At 55.4% G+C, this 18,323-nt stretch overlaps 1 protein-coding gene across 1 annotated transcript in view; it reads left to right on the forward strand.

The window, feature by feature from the left end:
• Positions 1-1,077: 1,077 nt before the first annotated feature.
• Positions 1,078-18,323, forward strand: part of LOC128350546 (uncharacterized) — a 29,304-nt gene continuing 12,058 nt past the window's right edge. The window contains exons 1-4 of the mRNA XM_053308955.1: positions 1,078-1,289; positions 1,482-1,631; positions 2,029-2,148; positions 2,250-2,358. Coding sequence (XP_053164930.1) covers positions 1,203-1,289; positions 1,482-1,631; positions 2,029-2,148; positions 2,250-2,358 — 466 coding nt within the window. The 5' untranslated portion in view covers positions 1,078-1,202. The remainder of the gene's footprint in view (positions 1,290-1,481; positions 1,632-2,028; positions 2,149-2,249; positions 2,359-18,323) is intronic.

The following is an 18,323-nucleotide window of genomic DNA, read 5'->3' on the forward strand; positions in this document are numbered from 1 at the left end:
ACCCCTGTGGTCTCCCTCCCATGGTCCAAGACAGTCCCTCCACCCCTGACACTACGCCACCCCGCAAGGAGACACACACTTTGGGGACAGCCACCTCCTCTTCTCTTCTCTGCAGGGAGACCTCGCAGATTGTCCGGACCCTGCTGGAGAGGGTGGCACAGGTGACCCCAGAGAAGACCTGCTGGGAATCCCTGTGCTCTCCGCAGAGCTGCCTCCAGGGTGTGGCCCTCTTGGTGAGGTAAGTAGGAGTGAAGAGGAGATTTCTCAGGAGGCCTGGGGGCTGGGGTGGTTTGGGTCAGGTCTGCTCTTTCCGGGCCTTCCGCCCAGGACTCAGCAGGGTCCTTTGGTGTGTTGCAGGGCTCTCCTACAGACACCATCCTCCACAGTGGCCAGGCTGAAGGCATACCTGGCTTCCCTCTTCAGCCTGGACAAAGATCCAGAACAGCATTCCCTCGCAGAGGTGGCCTTCTTTGTGGAGGTGAGCAGCGAGTTCCTCGGCGTGGGCTTCCCTGAGAGGAGGGTCTGGCCCCAGGGGCTGATGGATGTTTTCCTCCTTTCCCTCTTTTAGCTGCTCCTGAAAGACAAAGACTTCGCCGCCTTGGAGAAGACTTGGACGCTCCTGGTAGCGTGGCTAGTCCACCCCAGCCAGAACATCCGCTACCTGAGCGAAAGGGGACTTCTCCAAATCTATGGAAAGCTGAAGGCGGTGAGTGACCCAGACCCACGACCCCGGGAGCATCTCTGGGCATGGAAACTCCTCTCTTTGGGGAGGCCTACCTGAGGCTGGTGCTCCTAGGCATCCCCAGGTGTGATGGGGAGATTTCTCCAGTTGGGTGGATTGAGCCTGTGGAACCCTTGCCACAGGACGAAGGAGAAATCCTGAAGGGAAGGCACAGAAATGCATCTCTCCGTGGGAGCCCTGATTCCCCACGTGCTCCAATGCCGCCTTCTCCCCCCTCTTTGTGCCTCCGGCATGGCTTGAGTGATCTCCTCCCCAAGGCAGTGGATGGAGGCCAAGCGGCATCAGCCCCCCGAGAGGCCTGTGGTCTGTTTAGCAGGGGGTGGACTAGCATGGGTTTGAAAGAACTCCAAGGATCCACCTTTTTTCACCCTAGGCAAAGAAACCCCAGGATTTTAGTGCCGGGATCCTGGGAGGGCTCAGGACCTCCAGTCTGGAAGCCACTTTGGGGGTCCTGGCCTTCATGGAGCGGCTGAGGCACTGCCCATCGGAACATCAGGCCACCGTGAATGCTGCCCTGGCTGCCCTGTGCCGCCCTCTCTTCCACCACGTGAGTACTTGCACGCCAGCCCTCCGCCCCGGCTCTATGAGGGCCGGCCAACCTGTAGATTCCGACCGGCTTGGAGAAGGGAAACCGGAAACCCCCTTGAGACCTCTTGCAAGAGACCCATGCAAGCTCTTCTTCATGGTGATGGAGGTGAGGAATTCCTCCCTGCCAACGACAACCCCTGTTTTTTTGTAGGAGGAGGCTAAGATCCGAAGGGCAGCCATGAAGACCCATCTGGATCTCCTGCAGCACCGCCACCACCATCATGAGAGTACAGAAGAGAACATCACGACCCTCATCGCGGTGCTGATGCATGTGGAGGATGAGGACCTGGAGGTAGCACAGGTGAGAGCCCACTTTTTCCTGCCTCCTCTACAAAGGTGTTTAGGCTTCCCCAAGTCCAGCCACCCAGTGGCAGGCCTCAGAGCTAGCCTCACGGGGTGGTGAATCATCCAGCTGTCCCGCTGTGGCTTGGCCCATCCAGGCCTCTCTGAAACCTTTCAGGGAATGGACCTCTCCACCCCCTTCTACTTTCTCTTCCCAGAGTTCATCCAGGGCCCTTCTTTCCTGGGATGGGGAAAAGCTTCCTGGGATGGGGAAAATCTGGCTGTCCTCGGCTGTGCTTCAGCCAACAAGAGGCCACCAAAGTCCAAAATCTCCCCTACTCCTTGAAGCCCCCTAAGAGGTTTCTTGGAATCCCTTGGGAGGCTTTCCCACTCCCATTCCGGTCTTTCATTGGCAGGCTGCAAAGGACAATCTGAGCCTCCTGGCGGAAGCCCTCCTCTGGCACCTGGAGGGCAGGCTGTTGGCGCGGGACTCTTACAGCCTGCAGGAGCTGCTGCACAAGATCGCCAAGCGTCTGGTAAGGGCAGCCCCTCCCTGTCCGTCCCTCGGCTCAAATGGCTCAAGGACCTTTGGGCGATGCTTTGCTCACTCGGGATTTGTCTTTGCTCTTGATCCCAGATTCAGCAGCTCGGCACAGAGGACGCCGTGGAGATGGAGACCACCAATATCCTGGGCTTCTTCCGCAGCGAGCAGCCTTCAGTGAGGAGAACAGCTGCCCTGCTGATCGGTAAGGGAAACAAGACCTTTGGGTCTCCCTTCGTGGGTCGTCTTGGTGGGCAAAGGTTCACTCTCCTTGAGCGCACTTCCAGAAGGGTGGGGGGGCAGGAGCTGTTCCCTTCCCAGGAGGACTGGCCCAGTGAGCGTTAGCTAGGAGTCTTGACTTCATTTCCTCCCAAGGTGACATAAGAGTCCCTGGAGGAATGGCTCAATCTGTCAGTCCCAGAGGGAGCAGAGAGGGGAGGACTTCCTCTCCTGAATGATGGGAAGTGAGCTGTCCATGCGCAGGGTCCTGAACTGTGGTCCCATTTCCTTCCACCCTTGTTTTTAGGTCACCTGGTCCACAAAAAGGGCAGCATCCTCACTGAAGGGAACATAGAGACCTTCCATGCTGGTAAGTGCGGGTTTCTGGGTGGGAAGGGGCAGTTTCTGTGAGGGGAGAGGCCTAGGTTTAGGGACCACAGACCCTCAAATGGAAGGTCCCGGTTGCATCCTCAGGGATGCCCAGCAGTAGGGTTTCCCAGAGTGAAGGGGAGAAAGAGTCAGGACTTGCTCCCTCTTGGTGTGGAAATGGTGGGGCTTGGCGAAGGGTGGGGTGATCTCTTCATGCCATTGCTGAAGTTTCTCCTTCATCCTTCCAGCGCTGGAGAGCTTGCTTGGCGACCATGACCCCGAGGTCGGGAGAGTTGCCTGCAAGACGGAGAAGATCGTGAAGAAGGCCTTTTCCCTCCACTCCCGGCACGGGTTGCGGGCTGCCGTTCGGCGCTTGTGGGCAGGCTGTAAGAAGAAGAGACACCCGCCAGAGTACGGTGATCTCTCCACCTGACCGACTGGTGAGCAGACCAAGGCAGGGCTTCACTTGAAGGGGCCCCGATGGTTAGGGAGGGGGCTGGGGCTGCAGGAAGGGCGGGCAGGAATCTGGGCAGCCCTCCCTCGTGTTGGAATGCCATCTTCGGCCCTTGTGGCCAGTTGTACAAGTAGCCCAAGGGAAAGAGGAAAGATCTCTCTTCCCTCTGGGAAATGAGGACACGGATATTCTGCCAGGAGTCCCTGGTGCTGGGTGGTGTCATGGGGGAGAGTGTGAGAAGACCCCCAATCTCTGAACCAATGTCCTTCTCTCTTTCCAGGAACAACAGCCCCGTGCTCTCCCCTGGAAGATCAGCAGCTGAAGGGAGACTGAAGAAACACCATGCAGCGCAGTGGATCAAGACCAGCCAGAAGACCTCCTCCAACCCTGTGGATAGAAAGAGCTGTCCACAAGATGGCAGCAGGGAAGTGCAGTTCTGTCTGAGGAGTGAGGGGGAAGCAGGCTCCACTCCCCTGGCTGAAGGAAGCCCCGCCTCCGGGGTGCAGAAGCCCCTCCCCTTGCCTCTGCTGCAGGCTGTGGGAGGAGGCTACAGGACCACCCTGCCCCCAAGTGGCCCTTGGGAACCATTCTTGGGCTCTCCTTGGGTCCGGGGAGGCTGTGTGGCCCCAGCAGGAGGGCAAGGTCACCGCCTCCCTCCATTTCCACCAGCTGGCCGGGGAGCGCCCCCTCCTCCTTCCACCTTTCTCCCCTTCCCCAGCGGCCTGGCTTCCCCTGGCAGGGGAAGCACCATCCAGGCATCCGCCCCCTCCCCTGCCGAGGGTGTGCTCCCCCCCTCCCCTCCCACAGCCACGCCTCCCTCCCCCCTCCGCTCCCCCCTCCCCCCTCCCAAACCGGGGCAGCAGCAGAGGAGCCCGGGAGACTCGGGGGGCCCCCTGCAGCCCCAGTCGCGCCCCCTGGTGCTGCCCGGTGGCAGGCCAGAGAACCCTCCTCTCCCTCCCGCTCCCTGCTGTGTAGCACGTGATGAGGCGTCCAGCGGCAGGCCTCCCCTCCCAGGCCTCCCCAAGTCTGGGGCGCATCCCCTCCCCTCCCCTCCCCTCCCTGTTACACCAAAGGGGCTCCTCCTTCTCCACCCCAGAGGCGAGGGGGCAAGGGAGGCATCAGCCACCAGGTCTGCCGAGGAGGCCGAGGGAGGGTGCTTGGGCCAGGCTGGACGATGCCTCGACCTCCCGCTTCCTCACTCACCCCTGCTCCCTTCCATCTGCTCTGGGCAAGCGAGGAGCCCCTCTTGCTCCAGCGGGCAGGGGGGAGTGAGCAGAAGATCCTCTTCGGAGCGGGGCGGGAGGTGTGGCCATGACACCGTCCCTTGCTGCACAGTGGGGAGCTGAGGTCAAGCAGAATTCTCTGGCTTGCCCCCCCCGTCAACCCCCCCCCTGCCCGATCCCCGCTTGCTGGGCTGCCGGAGCGGAAAGGGAGGAGGAGCAGGGCAACCCCACTGACGCTGCTTTGTGCTTCTTGCAGGCATGTGCTGCTGCTGGGCGGCTGGAGGAGTCAGTCGATCCGCCCCAGAAGAGGAGACCAAGTGAACGTGCCTGCAAGGAGTGGGGGGGTTGGGTGGGCGGCTGGCTGGGACTCCCCCCAATTTTGTTTGCCCTCCCATTCCCTTTGTGACCCTGGGCTTCCTTCCTTCCCTCCCTCCCTCCCCCTCCCTCCCAGGGGCAGAATGGGCTTTGCTGGTCGCCCTGTTGGGGGCCGAGTAGGAATTTTTGGCTTTCCAACAGATTGGCCGAGATGGAAAGCTTTTTTGCCTACTCCATTCTGCCCTGTTTTGTTTCCTTTAGTTAGAAAGTTAAGTGACGACTTGTGACCTAATTGAGTATCTTAATAAAGTTGCCGCTTTTGTTAGCATCCCGCCGTTTCTTCCTCTTTCCTTCTCTTCTCCCTTGGAGTCTTTGTGCCAGATCTGGTCAGGGCCGGACGGGGGGCACTGAGAGGGCGCCAGAATGTGTGTGGGGAGGGCGCCAGATCTGGAGAAGAATCGGTCGTGAAGGGTGAGAGTTGGGGCGCACGGGTAGGACACCCCGGGAATCTGCCCTGTTGGCCTGTGGGCCAGCCCGAGCCTGTGTCTGGTCCGTGATGGTGCTCGGTCGACATCCTTGTTGCTTCTTCTGTGATGCTGCTGATCTCAGCCTTTTGTTTCACTGGAGAGGGCGCTAGAGAGAGAGATCCTCAGCCCCCCCCCAGTGCCCCCCCATCAGAGCTGCCCCGGCCCCATAGGCCAAAGGCCATCAATATCAGAGCGAGCGAGAGTGCCCCAGTCCCCCCCCCAGAAGAATCCCACCCAAATTCGAGCTGCAGCCTCCACCATGAGGTCTAGAAACTTCTTTTTTTGAAGAGGAAAACAGAAAGCTGGAACTCTCACCATTCTGCTCAAGCAGTCAGATGTCATTTCTTGTACTTGCACATAAACCCTCTTCAGACAATACGTTGTATGGGTGTACAGATGGCAGTACGCGTATATGTGTTTGTGTGAATGACTGTACCTGTGTTCATTCTGAAAGTAACGCTGGGTCCAGGCCTCTCAAATGCATGATTCGGATCGGAAGCATACTGCTGAACCTGTGAGCAAGGCTTCCCCTGGGGCGACCCGGGGCTGGGGGCGAATCAGCGTGTGCGAGGCCTCCTTCACACTTCAGTATAATTCACATTACATGTTCACACACACATATAACTTCTTTATTTGACACATTTGCGTCCCTCTCTTACCCTCTTGTCAGCCGTGTCCTAATGGCCGGACAGGGCTATCGTTTCACCCACACGATTCCCAGAATTCTGGGGAACCGTTTTACGATCACGAAAACCTTTCCTCCGAAACAGTCGGATCATTTTTCATGGTTCGTGGCTCCCGACTGGCAGCCTAGTTACTTCCCATTTTCTAAGATTGTGGACCTCTGGCCGGCCACGTTGGCTTGGAAGATGGGGCGCTCCTTCCCGTCTGGGCTCGGCCGTGCTGGAGGGGCAGTGCTTGCTTACCTCCTCTCCGGTGCTCTCGGGGGAGCCTGCAGTGCTGGGTAGGGCCGGGGTTGGTGCTGGAGGCAGGGGCTGCGGTGGTGTTCCTGGCCCGGGTCTGGTGGGCAGCGGCAGACCTGGCCTTGGCTGAGACTCCTGGATGCAAGAAGAGGAAGTGAGGCGTGCGGAGGGTGCCTGCTGCATCCTGGCCCTCCAAAAGGCGAGGCACGACTTACGAATAAGAATCCGGTGAATATTTATTGACCACTTGTCAACAAGAATTTCTGCAGGCGATTCACATAGATATCAACGATATCTATGCCCACTGCCCGTGAGCCCGAATTAGTTGCGAGGCAAGGCGACCCCTTTACGGCCGGAAGAGGTGCCTCTGCCCTCATCTTGGGATGGGGAGCTCCCTGCTCCTCTTCTGTCTCCCACCCTGGCCTGCAACTCTGCCTTGCCCTCCAAACGGCACATTCGCCTTCATGGGTCCCTGGGAGAGACTGGACAGGATTCTGCCCTTTGCCAGGGATGGAAGCTGGGAGCTGCTGCAGAGAAGGCACCCAGTCTACCACTGAGCCGTGGGCTTTCCTTTCCTGGGGGGGGGACCTCTGGCCGGCCACGTTGGCTTGGAAGATGGGGCGCTCCTTCCCGTCTGGGCTCGGCCGTGCGGGAGGGGCAGTGCTTGCTTACCTCCTCTCCGGTGCTCTCGGGGGAGCCTGCAGTGCTGGGCGGGGCCGGAGTTGGTGCTGGAGGCAGGGGCTGCGGTGGTGTTCCTGGCCCGGGTCTGGTGGGCAGATGAGTCTCCAGGATTGCAGGACAGGGAGAAAGGTGTGAGGAGGGTGCCTGCTACATCCTGGCCCTCCAAAAGGCGAGGCATGACTTACGAATAAGAATTCAGTGCATATTTATTGACTGCTTTTCAATAAAAGGTTCCTCAGGCAGTTTACATAGATAGAAATAAAACGGGCCCCTGTCCCCAAAGGGCCCACAGTCTCAAAAAGAAACATAAGATAGACCCCAGCAACTGCCACTGGAGCGATGCTGTGCTGGGGATGGGCAGGGCCAGTTGCTCTCCCCCTGCATCTGGCATATGATGTGACCAAGAGAGCGGGCAGGAGATAACGCTCCGCAGCACCCTCCCGTTTCCGCCTGAAGTCCAGCTGATCCCAGGGGATGGCCACGTTGGCTTGGGGAAGGAGAAGCTGCTTGCAAGCTGCCCAGTCTCGGCTCACCAGTGTTGGAGGGGCAGAGCTTCCCACTGGACTGGGGGGGGGGCTCCAATCTCCACCTGCCCCCTCGCAACTGCAGCAGCACTGAGGCCAAGACCCTCCTCCTTTCTGCCCGAGACAACCCACAAAGGGCTGAGCGCAGAGGGAAGCGTGTCCCAGAGAACTGGGTTCTCCGTGTGGGGCCCACATGCTTCTGATTTCCTCACCTCATCCAGCTTCCGGAGGGACCTTAATCTCTGGAAGCGGCCCTCCTTCCTGTATTTGTCCAGGATGCTTTGTTGCTGCAAAGCCTTTTCCTTTGGACCCTGGTGGGGAAAAAGAGCCATTCACCAGCCAAGGCCGAATGAGGTGTCTGCATGAAATTCATCACAAGCTAAGTTAAACAGCACCCTCCGTTTTCAGTGTGATATCCATCTGACCCCTCCACCTGCCAGACGTGTGTTCTCCGGACCCTGGTGGAACAAACTGCAATTCCCCAGCTAAGGCATGAATGATTGGCTACTTGCTTTGAAGGATTCTTCCTGCTGCTAGATATGATGTGATGATTTAGGACAGAAAGAATGACCCACCTTGAATCCACTCTCATTCCGATCCAAGAATCTACTCTGAGAAGAACAGCTCTGATACAACAAACCCCTGTGCCCCATGGGTTTTGGGTTTAGGGATGGTTGGAACCCTATGTGCACTACATCACCACTCGCTCGAAGCAACCCTGGTGCACCCCAAGTGGAGTTATGGGGCTGCTGAAATTCCCCATTATTCCCGATGGAGAGGAAGCTTAAAGATGCGCAAACTTCAGAAATTCTTTTAAAAATCACCCCTTTCACCAAATTCTTTGAAATCTGGGTGGTAGGAGGCACCCATTGGGACACTACTACCTGACCCACTCTTCTGCCCCCTCTGACACTGTCAAGAGTCAGCGCCCACCTCCCACGGGTTCCTCCCCATCTCCTCTGATCTAGTTTCTGATTCATCCATGACTGGGGCTTGGGAGGGCGCACAGATGCAGAGATTGACTGGGAGCTTGTCCCACCCAGCTGATGGCCAAGAGAGCAGCTAGCGTGCCCTCGGTTGAAGCTCTGCTGGTCCTTCCTCCTCTTCTGTTAGGAGTAGGATGGGTTTCCCAAACAATACCTGAATGTCTTCTGTGACTGGCAGCGACCCAGGATCACCGTCTCTGTCAGATGTCCCCAGTCCTGGCATGCTCCAAGGCTCTTGGTTTGGCTGCAGAAAGATTCAGCACAGGCTTGGTATCCAGAGGGCTGGAAATGCATTTTCTCTGGTGGTGGCTGACATCCAGAGCAGCAGCAGAGCGCTGCTGGAAGGATGCAGCACACGCGTGAAAATATGGCACTAGCCAGAAACCCTAACTAGCTAGCCAGAGACCTAAGGCTGCAGAGGTCTTGTCAACATTGCTTAAGCAACAACTAACCTGCTCTGGTGTCCCCTCCCAGTTCGACTGTCCCTGTCCGGGGCTATCCAAGGTCCTGATCTTCTTCTAAAAAACTTCTTCCCCCTTAGAGCTGCCTGAGACAGTGTTCATCAGTGCCCCATCAACCCTATGCACCTTTAAAGCCCTAAGCCTGTCAAATTGTGGATTGGGCCTGTGTGCAGCTTCAGCCCAAGCCAAATACCTTGCACAGTGTCCCTTGCACCATGTGGGGATGACCATTCCCAAGGTGCAGTGCTGCCATCTGTGCACCTTGAGGGTGGGGGCTCCCTTCAGGGAGAAGGAGCCCTCCTGAGCCAAAGCACCACCTCGGAAGGCCTGCAGAGAGTGCTGGGAAGTGCAATCCCTCCCAGAGAGCTCTCCAGAGAGGGCTCCATCCCTCTGAAAGGGCCCTCCCAGCACTGAGAAAAGAGTAAAACTATGCAGAGGTCAGCACAGTTGGAAATGGCTCTCATGCCATTTCAGCCCAATACGCCCCCATTGGAAAAGAATTAAGATTACGGCTCCTCTGAGGTCTGGATTCCTTCTGGAACCCGGAAGACTTTCCCTCCTACTTGGGTAATCTGCTGGGTAGGAGGACATGGTCTGAGTTGGCACCCGCCTCCCATGGGTTCCTCTCCCTCTTCTCTGATCTAGTTTTTGATTTCCTCAGGACTGGGGCTTGGGAGGGAGCACCGCTCCGGAGACTGGCTGGCAGCTTGTCCTACCCAGTCAATGGCCATGAGAACAGCTCTTTAGTGTGCTGTCTGGTGAAGCTCTGCTGGTCCTGCCTATCTTCTGTTCATAATTACTAGCATTTTCCAGACATCACCTGCATGGCTTCCATCACCTTCATGGTTTCCATAATTCTCTTATGGAAGTTTCCTGGCCCATAGAATCTCGCCGTAGGGTTTTTTGCAAGGAATTCCTATGGCAAGAAGGTTAACAACGTGCCCATTAGTGGCCCACTCAAACCTTCATTTCCTACCTTCATGTCCACTTCTAAAAGCAAGCCAGAAAAGAACACAGACCCACTTCTCCTACTTGGGTTATTTGCTGGGTAGACCATATGCTGGGTAGGATGAGCTAAGACTGAGGAGTAGCTCAGCCTGAAATGTCTAATGGTCTCCGTCTGTCAGGGTCTGCACCTGCCTCCCACACAGGGGCGTGACTACCATTAGGCAAGGGGAGACAGTCGTCTCGGGGCCCCACTGCTATTGAGGGGACCCTCAGAGGCACGTCACATGACTCCCTGCCCGCCCGTGTTGCACCCCCTATGAATTAGGTTGACTCTCTTGGATATCGGCAGTAGCAGAGAGTAAAAAAACCTAGATTCAAAGTGAACTAGATCTTCACCGTATTCATAATGGGGATGTGAGTGTGAGTGCACTATATCTTGTGAAGTGTGTTTGTGTGTGTATATCAGCAAAGGACCCATTTTGAAATCTTGTCTCTGAGCCCACTCCAACCTTGCTATGCCCCTGCTCCCACGGATTCCTTTCCCTCTGCATTGATGGAGTTTTTGATCCAACATTACCTGTGTGGCTTCCAGCGCTCCCAGGATCCTACAGGCCGAACTGCGGAGCTCCCTTAGTCCCTCCGTGGCCACACTCTGTCTCCACTTCTAAAAGGAATCCAGAAAACAACACAGACCCAACCCTGAAATCTCAGCTACTTCAAGAGTGAGGAGTACCTCAGCCTGAACAGACTTCTCTGGAGGGGGAATAATTGGACCACCTGAAGCTAGAGGGACCCTGCCAGATGCAGCAGTGACTCTCTCTGTAGCATCCTTCTGCTGCTCTTCTTTCCGTGCCCTGGAAGAGTCGTGATGCCCAGCAGTGGGAGGAGGAAGAGGGGCAAGGGGAGCAGAGATCACTACCCAGGAACTGTCGACTCCCAGCTAGGAAGTCCCCTCAGCTCAGACGGCCCCACTTCACCCAAACCCCGTGCACAAGTGGATCCAGCACTCCCTCCATGGACCAAGGATGCAGCACACCCCGTGGGCTCCTACCCCCCATTTCTCCTCCATAGGGAGCGTAAGACGTACCTGGACAGATTCTGGCCGACACGTCCATTCTCGGCGAGGTTCTGGGGTGCGCCAAGGCTCTTGAACCTGCAACAGAAAAGTTCAGGTCAGGTTTTATACCCAGAGGGCTGAAGATGCATTTCCTCAGAGGGCAGCTGACATCCAGAGCAGCAGCAGAACACTGTTGGAAGGATTCTGCATCCACGCAAAACTGTTGCACTAGCCAGCCACTCTAATTGGTCAGCAAATGATCCAAGCCTGCAGTGGGCTTATCAACATTGCTGAGGCAACATCTACCTTGCTCCGGGCTCTCCCTCCACTTCAATTGTCTGGGGCTGTCCATGGTCCTGATCTTCCCGCCAGAATCTTGCTCACCCTCCAAGCTGCATGAAGCAATGTCCTCACATCTTAGACCCAGATAGCCCCACTTGACTGAAACCCCGGCACAAGTGGAATGGGTGGCAGATCTCTCACTCCCTCCTTAGCCCGAGGATGCAGGCCCTCCCTGGGGTCCCGACCCCCCCTTCCTCTTACGTAGGGAACGTACGGGAATAACTTGCGTCATACATACGGTTTTGGGTCTCAGCCTGTGATGGGGAGGTTTTCGAATAAAACCTCCCATTCCTGGAGGAAGCTGAGGCTCTGGGACCTGCAACAGAAAGGTTGAGCAAAGGCTCAGTACCCGGAGGTCCAAAAATGCATTTCTTTAGATGGTGGCTGAAATCCAGAGTGGCAGGAGAGTGCTGCTGGGAGGAGGCTGCTCAAGTGCAAAACCATTGCACTAGCCAGCCACCTCAGACGGTGACGGCTCCACTTCAGTGGAACCCTTTACACAGGTGGGATGGGAGAAAATCTAGCACTCCCTCCATGGCCCAAGGATGGAGCCCCCACCTCGGGTTCCTGCCCCCATTCTTAGTCCATAGGGAACATAAGGCTTGCATTAAACTTACGTGGACAGGTCCTGGCTGCTTGGTCTGCATCTCACATTCAATGTGAAACGTCACAGCTGCTCGTATGAAGCACGGTTTTCTGAACTGCAATAAAAAGGATCAGCAGAGGCTCAGTCCCAGGAGGGCCAGAAACACGTTTGCTCAGAGGGTGGTGGCTTCCATCCATTGCAGCAGCAGAGCGCTGGTGGAAGGAGGTTGCAGAAGTCCAAAACGGAGGCACTAGCCAGCCACCCTAACTAGCCAGCCAAAGATCCAATCCTGCACTGGGCTTGTCAACATTGCTGAAGCAACGTCTACCCTGCTCTGGTCTCCCCCACCAGCTCAAGGGTCCCTGTCTGGAGCTATCCAAGGTCCTGAATTTCCTGCCAGAATCTCTCTCCCCCTCCGAGTAGTGTTCTTCGGCGGCAGGCCCATTTAGCCTAAGTGACTGTCCAGTCCTGACTGTGACAACTTGTTCCTTGGGCCTGTGTGCAGCTTCAGAAAAATCGGAATACTCTACACAGTCCTCTTGGCTGCATCTGGGGATGAACTTCCTGACGGTACAGTGCTGGCATCTGGACCGGGCTGGGGGTGGGTGGGGATGCTCCCTGAAGGGAAAAAGGACCCCTTTGTTCCCTGCACCATCTTGTTAGGCCTGCAGAGAGTACTGGGAAGTGCAGCCCTCCACAGAGAGCTCTTCAGAGAGGGCTCCATCTCTCGGAAAGGGCCCTCCCAAGGTAAGAGTAAAACTGTGCAGAGGTCAGAACCGTGGGAAATGGCGCTCAGGCTGAAGGGTTTCTGCCCAAATGCCCCCAACTTGGAAATGTGTCGAGGTCACTGCTCTGAGGTCTGGGTTCCTCCTTGCACTCTTGCCTGCACCCTGACCCCTGAGACTGCTGCAACTCCACACTGGCCAATGACCCAGCAGGGAAGAGGATCCTCTTGGAACCTTTCCCCCACCCCCTTGCTTTAACTATGCCAGTGGCCTCCCCATTGGCCACAACTGCCTTTTCCAAAATTGCACCAGCAATACAACTCAACTGCAGTTGCTTTCTGCTCATGCATGGATGAGACCAAGCCGACGAGTATTCCGTGTTGTGTCTTGACCAAACCCCACGGAAAAGGGTGCTCAAAGAAGGGCAACCTTGTTTTCCAAACCCCTTGCTTAAGGGGTTGGGTGGTCTTCCACTCTAGGCTGGACGATGCCATACAAGATGCTCCTCACCTCCTTCCAAGCAAGCTCCCCCAGATGCTCCAGCTGCCACAGGGGGTCTGGCTTCATACGCTCCTATGGACCAAGGAAAGAAAGACAGCTCTTATTTCCTGGCACCTCAGCCTCGACCATCCCAGTTCCCCTTGGGCCCCTACTCCGTGGGAGAAGCACTGCTGAGCGTGCAGAAGGCCCCAGGTTCCTAGGAGCTCTCTTGCACCAATCCCCACCACTAGCATCCCCACAGGCTTGACTGACAGCAGCACTTCTCTCCGGTCGAGAGCTGTAGACCTGCTGCCAGCCCACCACTCCGCTCAAGCCTCACTTCCAGCCCTTGGAATCAGATGGAAAGGAGAGCGAGAGCTGGGGACACTGCGACATAGCCAGCTGCCTTCTACCGAGTCTGACCAGTGGTCCATCTAGCTCCGTATTGCCGACACAGTCTGGCAGTGGCCGCTCTCCAAGCTTCTTTCCCAGCCATAGCCGGAGATGACAGGGATGGAACCTGGGAGCTTCTGCATGCAAAGTAGATGCTCCAGCACTGAACTACGGCCCCATCCCCTTGGGGCCCTCGGCACGGTGATGGCATCACACCCAGCTCCCTGGATGGCAGCCAGAGGCCACACCTCAGCATCCTGTGCACAGCTTGAACACCCTGGGAAATATCCTATGGATGCCACCTGCTGAGTGGTCAGAGAGAAATCTCTCTCCCTCTCTCCCAGGACTAGAACCAGAGGTTCTCCCATGAAACGGACTGCCAGGAAATTTAGGACCGACCCAAGGAAGGACCTTTTCACACAGTGCCTCTCAACACCAGTTGCAGGGGAGCAACAGCAGGAGGGGGGCAGCTTCCCAAGACATCTGGTGGGCCTCTGCGGGAAACAGGGTGCTGAACCGGATGGGCCTTGGGCCTGATCCAGCAAGGTTCTTGGATCCCCTAAGCCCATCACAGATTCCCTCTCACACTGTCTCTTGCAGCAAAGCCAGTAGACCGGCTTCTTTTCCCTTGGACCTGGCCCATTTAGCATTAGCCCCTTCCACTCTTTGCCCATACTCCTTTTCCAAGACCCTGAGGACTTCTCTTCGAGATCAATCCACTTGGCATCCAAAGGAGGAAATGCTGTCCTCATGGCTGACTCTCTTCCTCCTCACTAGGTAGATGCATGTCTGGGTCAGGACAACCATCCCTATGAAACCCCCCATTCTTAAAGATCTGTCACTGTTTGGGAAACAGGATGCTGGGCTTGCTAGACCTTGCTAGAAAGAGAGGCAGAAGTCACACAGCTCCTCCCTGGGGGCAGCCAGAAAGATGAGGAGAGAGCCTGCAAGCAAGATGGAGAGGAGGGGTGAGGCTGCTAAAGCACACCTTTGCTCGGTGGCCACTCCCTGACTGTCCTTTAGCTCCCGCCCTCCCTTCATCCACAGGGCCCACTTGGCACCAGGTGACCCTTCCTACCTTCCTCAGCAGGGAACCCCAAATAGGTTTGCAGACATAGGCCACAACCAAGAAGATGGGCCTTTGAATGGCCACAGCCAGTGCCTTGAGGCAGAAGGCCATCTCAGCGTCTGGTCAGTAAGGCTGAAGTTGGCCAACTGTCCTCTGGAGCATCTTTTGCCATGGACGCCGGAACTCCCAGCTCTGTTCTATTAGGGGGATGGGCACCGGCCCGGCAGAGACAGCTGGGAGGGGGGAGACGCTGACTGGGGGAGCAGAGACTGTGGACTGGGGTGCTGGAACTGGGGTAGGAAAGCTACTCTGGGAGCCTTGGGGTGCCTGAAGAAGAGGCATCGTGAGGAAGAAAGAGAGACCACTCCATCTCTCATGGGTGTGTGTATGTGTGTGTGTTTGCATTTGAAACAGTTGTGGAGCCTGAGGGCTGAGCCCCATCCTTTTTCACCTTTCGGCAACCTGTCACAGTTTTCAGGCACTTCATATGCTTGCACTGAAATCAGACTAAGGAAATGCATGGCATGGACTGGCTTTGTGTGATCGATATGGGTGCCGAATCCAGCTTGTCTTGGCACAGAGTTGGGTGAAATTAACAAAGAGTGTCCCACCTTTGGGGAAGCCCAGAGGACCCACAGGCCTACCAGTTGCCCTCCGGGCAAACCACTGCCAGTCAGGGTGGCCAACTGCTTTTCTTAGCCACGCTCCTGTGTCTTTAAGAGCAGCCCTGACACACCATCAATTCAGAATGGTGATGCTTTCCCAGGTTAGGGGACAGGCCGCCACCAAGGAGGTTTCTGCAAAAACGTCTTGAGAGCTAATGATGACCACACAAAACTCCCCAGTTGGTGCAATTTAATGAGGAGCTGGAAATGGAAACTGACCCTCTCTGATAAGAAGAGAGATCCGCACACTGAGCAACCGCTGCCTCTATGCAGAAGCCACAGATTGCTTCGGTCTGATTCCATTCCTCTCCTTGGCCTGCTTTTCCCAAAAGAGAAGCTGGCTCTTTCCCCGGGTCCGGTATTCTCTGGCCATCAGAGCACATGCAAGTCAGACCGTCGAGAATCTGCCTCTGCACCTGGGAAGAAGCTGCAAGGTGGCGTTGGTGAGCAGGGCACCTTCTGGCTGTGTTCATTTCCTCCTCACCACGGCCAGCTCTCCTGAGGCCACTTGGTAGAACTGCCCATGCCAGGAAAGCACGGAGGACGTTTCCCTTCGACTCTGAATTAATAGGGAGGGGAAGCAAAGGCGAAGGCAGTCCTGGGCAGGCTTCCTCGGAAGCAAGCCCCCCCACCCCCACTGCTCCCCCTCCCACTTGGCTCATACCCCCCACCTGGTGGTCCCCACCTCTCCTGCCCAGGTCTCCCCCTCCTCCCTCAGGCTTCACCTTCCATGACTCCCAGCGCAGGATTTGGGCTGACATGAGATTCCGGGAGGCCAAGGTTTTGCAGCCTGCAGAACTCCCAAAGTTGCCAAACTGCTGCATTAGGCACCTGGTGGGTCAGCCTTGGAGCTCCATTGCAGGACGATGGAGAGCTGGTCTTGTGGTAGCAAGCATGACTTGTCCCCATAGCTAAGCAGGGTCTGCCCTGGTTGCATATGAATGGGAGACTTGATGGGTGAGCACTGCAAGATATTCCCCTCAGGGGATGAAGCCGCTCTGGGAAGAGCAGAAGGTTTCAAGTTCCCTCCCTGGCTTCTCCAAAATAGGGCTTCCTGCCTGCCTGTAACCTTGGAGAAGCCGCTGCCAGTCTGTGAAGACAATACTAAGCTAGATAGACCAATGGTCTGACTCAGCATATGGCAGTTTCCTATGTTCCTATCTCTCTCTTTCTCAATGGACTTGATAAACTAGGAGAGAAAGATCCCCACCATCAGTCAGGCCAATGCTCAGCATTCCAGATACCCATCGCAAGGGGGGCCATGTCAAGCAAGGGCTCCGTCAGGCTTCCTGGGCTTTGGAGAGCCAGATCACAAACACCTCTCTTGCTCTTTTGGCCTGACATTGTGCTGGGGAGGGGAAATCTGGCCCTCCAGCTCTTGCTGAGCGACCATACTGATGTGGATGGGGCTCGTTCCTGGGTCAACGTAACCAGTCAGTCAGACACAAGGATTGGGAATGATTCATTGAGGCTTTATTGCTTCTGCAGATAGCAATAGGTAAGCAGTAGGCTCATGCTCTCAAACCGATTACAGTTTGGTTACAGGTGCACCTACATTTATACAGACAATCTAAATGGTGCTGACGCCCTAGACACAGTATGGTGGTCCAAGTATCTAGTACTGACTTTGCGTCTTTCATACCGCAGTGATTTCAGTGAGTGGAAACCGTTGACTGGGGAGCCCTTTCACCTCCCGCCAAGCGTCTCCCTCCATCCCCAGCTTCCGCTTTGCCAAACGTGGCCCTATCTGCCAGCATTGGCCTTTGTCAGTTGACAGCGATCCCATTTTGAGATCCCGTCTTTTGGAATATGCAAAAAAAATCATGTGTCTAAACAGAGCAAGGATGGGCTTCATCACGGAAGGTGTGTGAACGCCTCCAGAGAGAAAGCCACCGGGAGGTGCCTGCCTTGGAGGAGCACTGGGGAGAAGATGCTCTCTGAGTCCCGCTGACTTCGGAAGCATCTTTGACCATTCTCCATCTCAATGGATGCTGGGACTCCCAGCGCTCTGGGTTTTTTTTGGGGGGTGGGGACACTCCCGAGAGGGCAGGCAGAGAGAGCTGGGTGGGGAGAGACTCGGACTGCTGGCATCCGAGGCCGTGACTCACTCATCTGGCGCTTCGACCTGGCCTGATTATTGTTCATCCAGATTCTGGCTGTCTTTTATCTATACTTAATGAAGCCCATTTCTCTATATTACTCTGTGTATTACTACTACTAAGGATATTTACAGGTGAAGCTCGGAAAATTAGAATATCGTGCAAAAGTCCATTAATTTCAGTAATGCAAATTAAAAGGTGAAACTGATATATGAGACAGACGCATTACATGCAAAGCCAGATAAGTCAAGCCTTAATTTGTTATAATTGTGATCATCATGGCGTACAGCTCATGAAAACCCCAAATCCACCATCCCAGAAAATTAGAATATTACATGGAACCAAGAAGACAAGGATTGAAGAACAGAACAATATCGGACCTCTGAAAAGTATACAGTGTACTGTGCTTGATTGGCCAGCAAACTCGCCTGACCTGACCCCATAGAGAATCTATGGGGCATTGCCAAGAGAAGGATGAGAGACATGAGACCAAACAATGCAGAAGAGCTGAAGGCCGTTAATGAAGCATCCTGGTCTTCCATAACACCTCAGCAGTGCCACAGGCTGATAGCATCCATGCCACGCCGCATTGAGGCAGAAGTTGCTGCAAAAGGGGCCCAAACCAAGTACTGAATACATATGCATGCTTATACTTTTCAGAGGTCCGATATTGTTCTATTCTACAATCCTTGTCTTCTTGGTTCCATGTAATATTCTAATTTTCTGGGATTGTGGATTTGGGGTTTTCATGAGCTGTACGCCATGATCATCACCATTATAACAAATTAAGGCTTGACTTATCTCGCTTTGCATGTAATGCGTCTGTCTCATATATCAGTTTCACCTTTTAATGTGCATTACTGAAATTAATGGACTTTTGCACGATATTCTAATTTTCCGAGTTTCACCTGTAGCAATAGCAATAGCAATAGCACTTACATTTATATACCGCTCTATAGCCGAAGCTCTCTAAGCGATTTACAATGATTTAGCATATTGCCCCCAACATATTGGGTACTCATTTTACCGACCTCGGAAGGATGGAAGGCTGAGTCAACCTTGAGCCCCTGGTCAGGATCGAACTTGTAACCTTCTGGTTACAGGGTGGCAATTTTACCACTGCA

This window comes from Hemicordylus capensis, chromosome 3, assembly GCF_027244095.1.
Source record: "Hemicordylus capensis ecotype Gifberg chromosome 3, rHemCap1.1.pri, whole genome shotgun sequence".
Lineage (NCBI taxonomy): Eukaryota > Metazoa > Chordata > Lepidosauria > Squamata > Cordylidae > Hemicordylus > Hemicordylus capensis.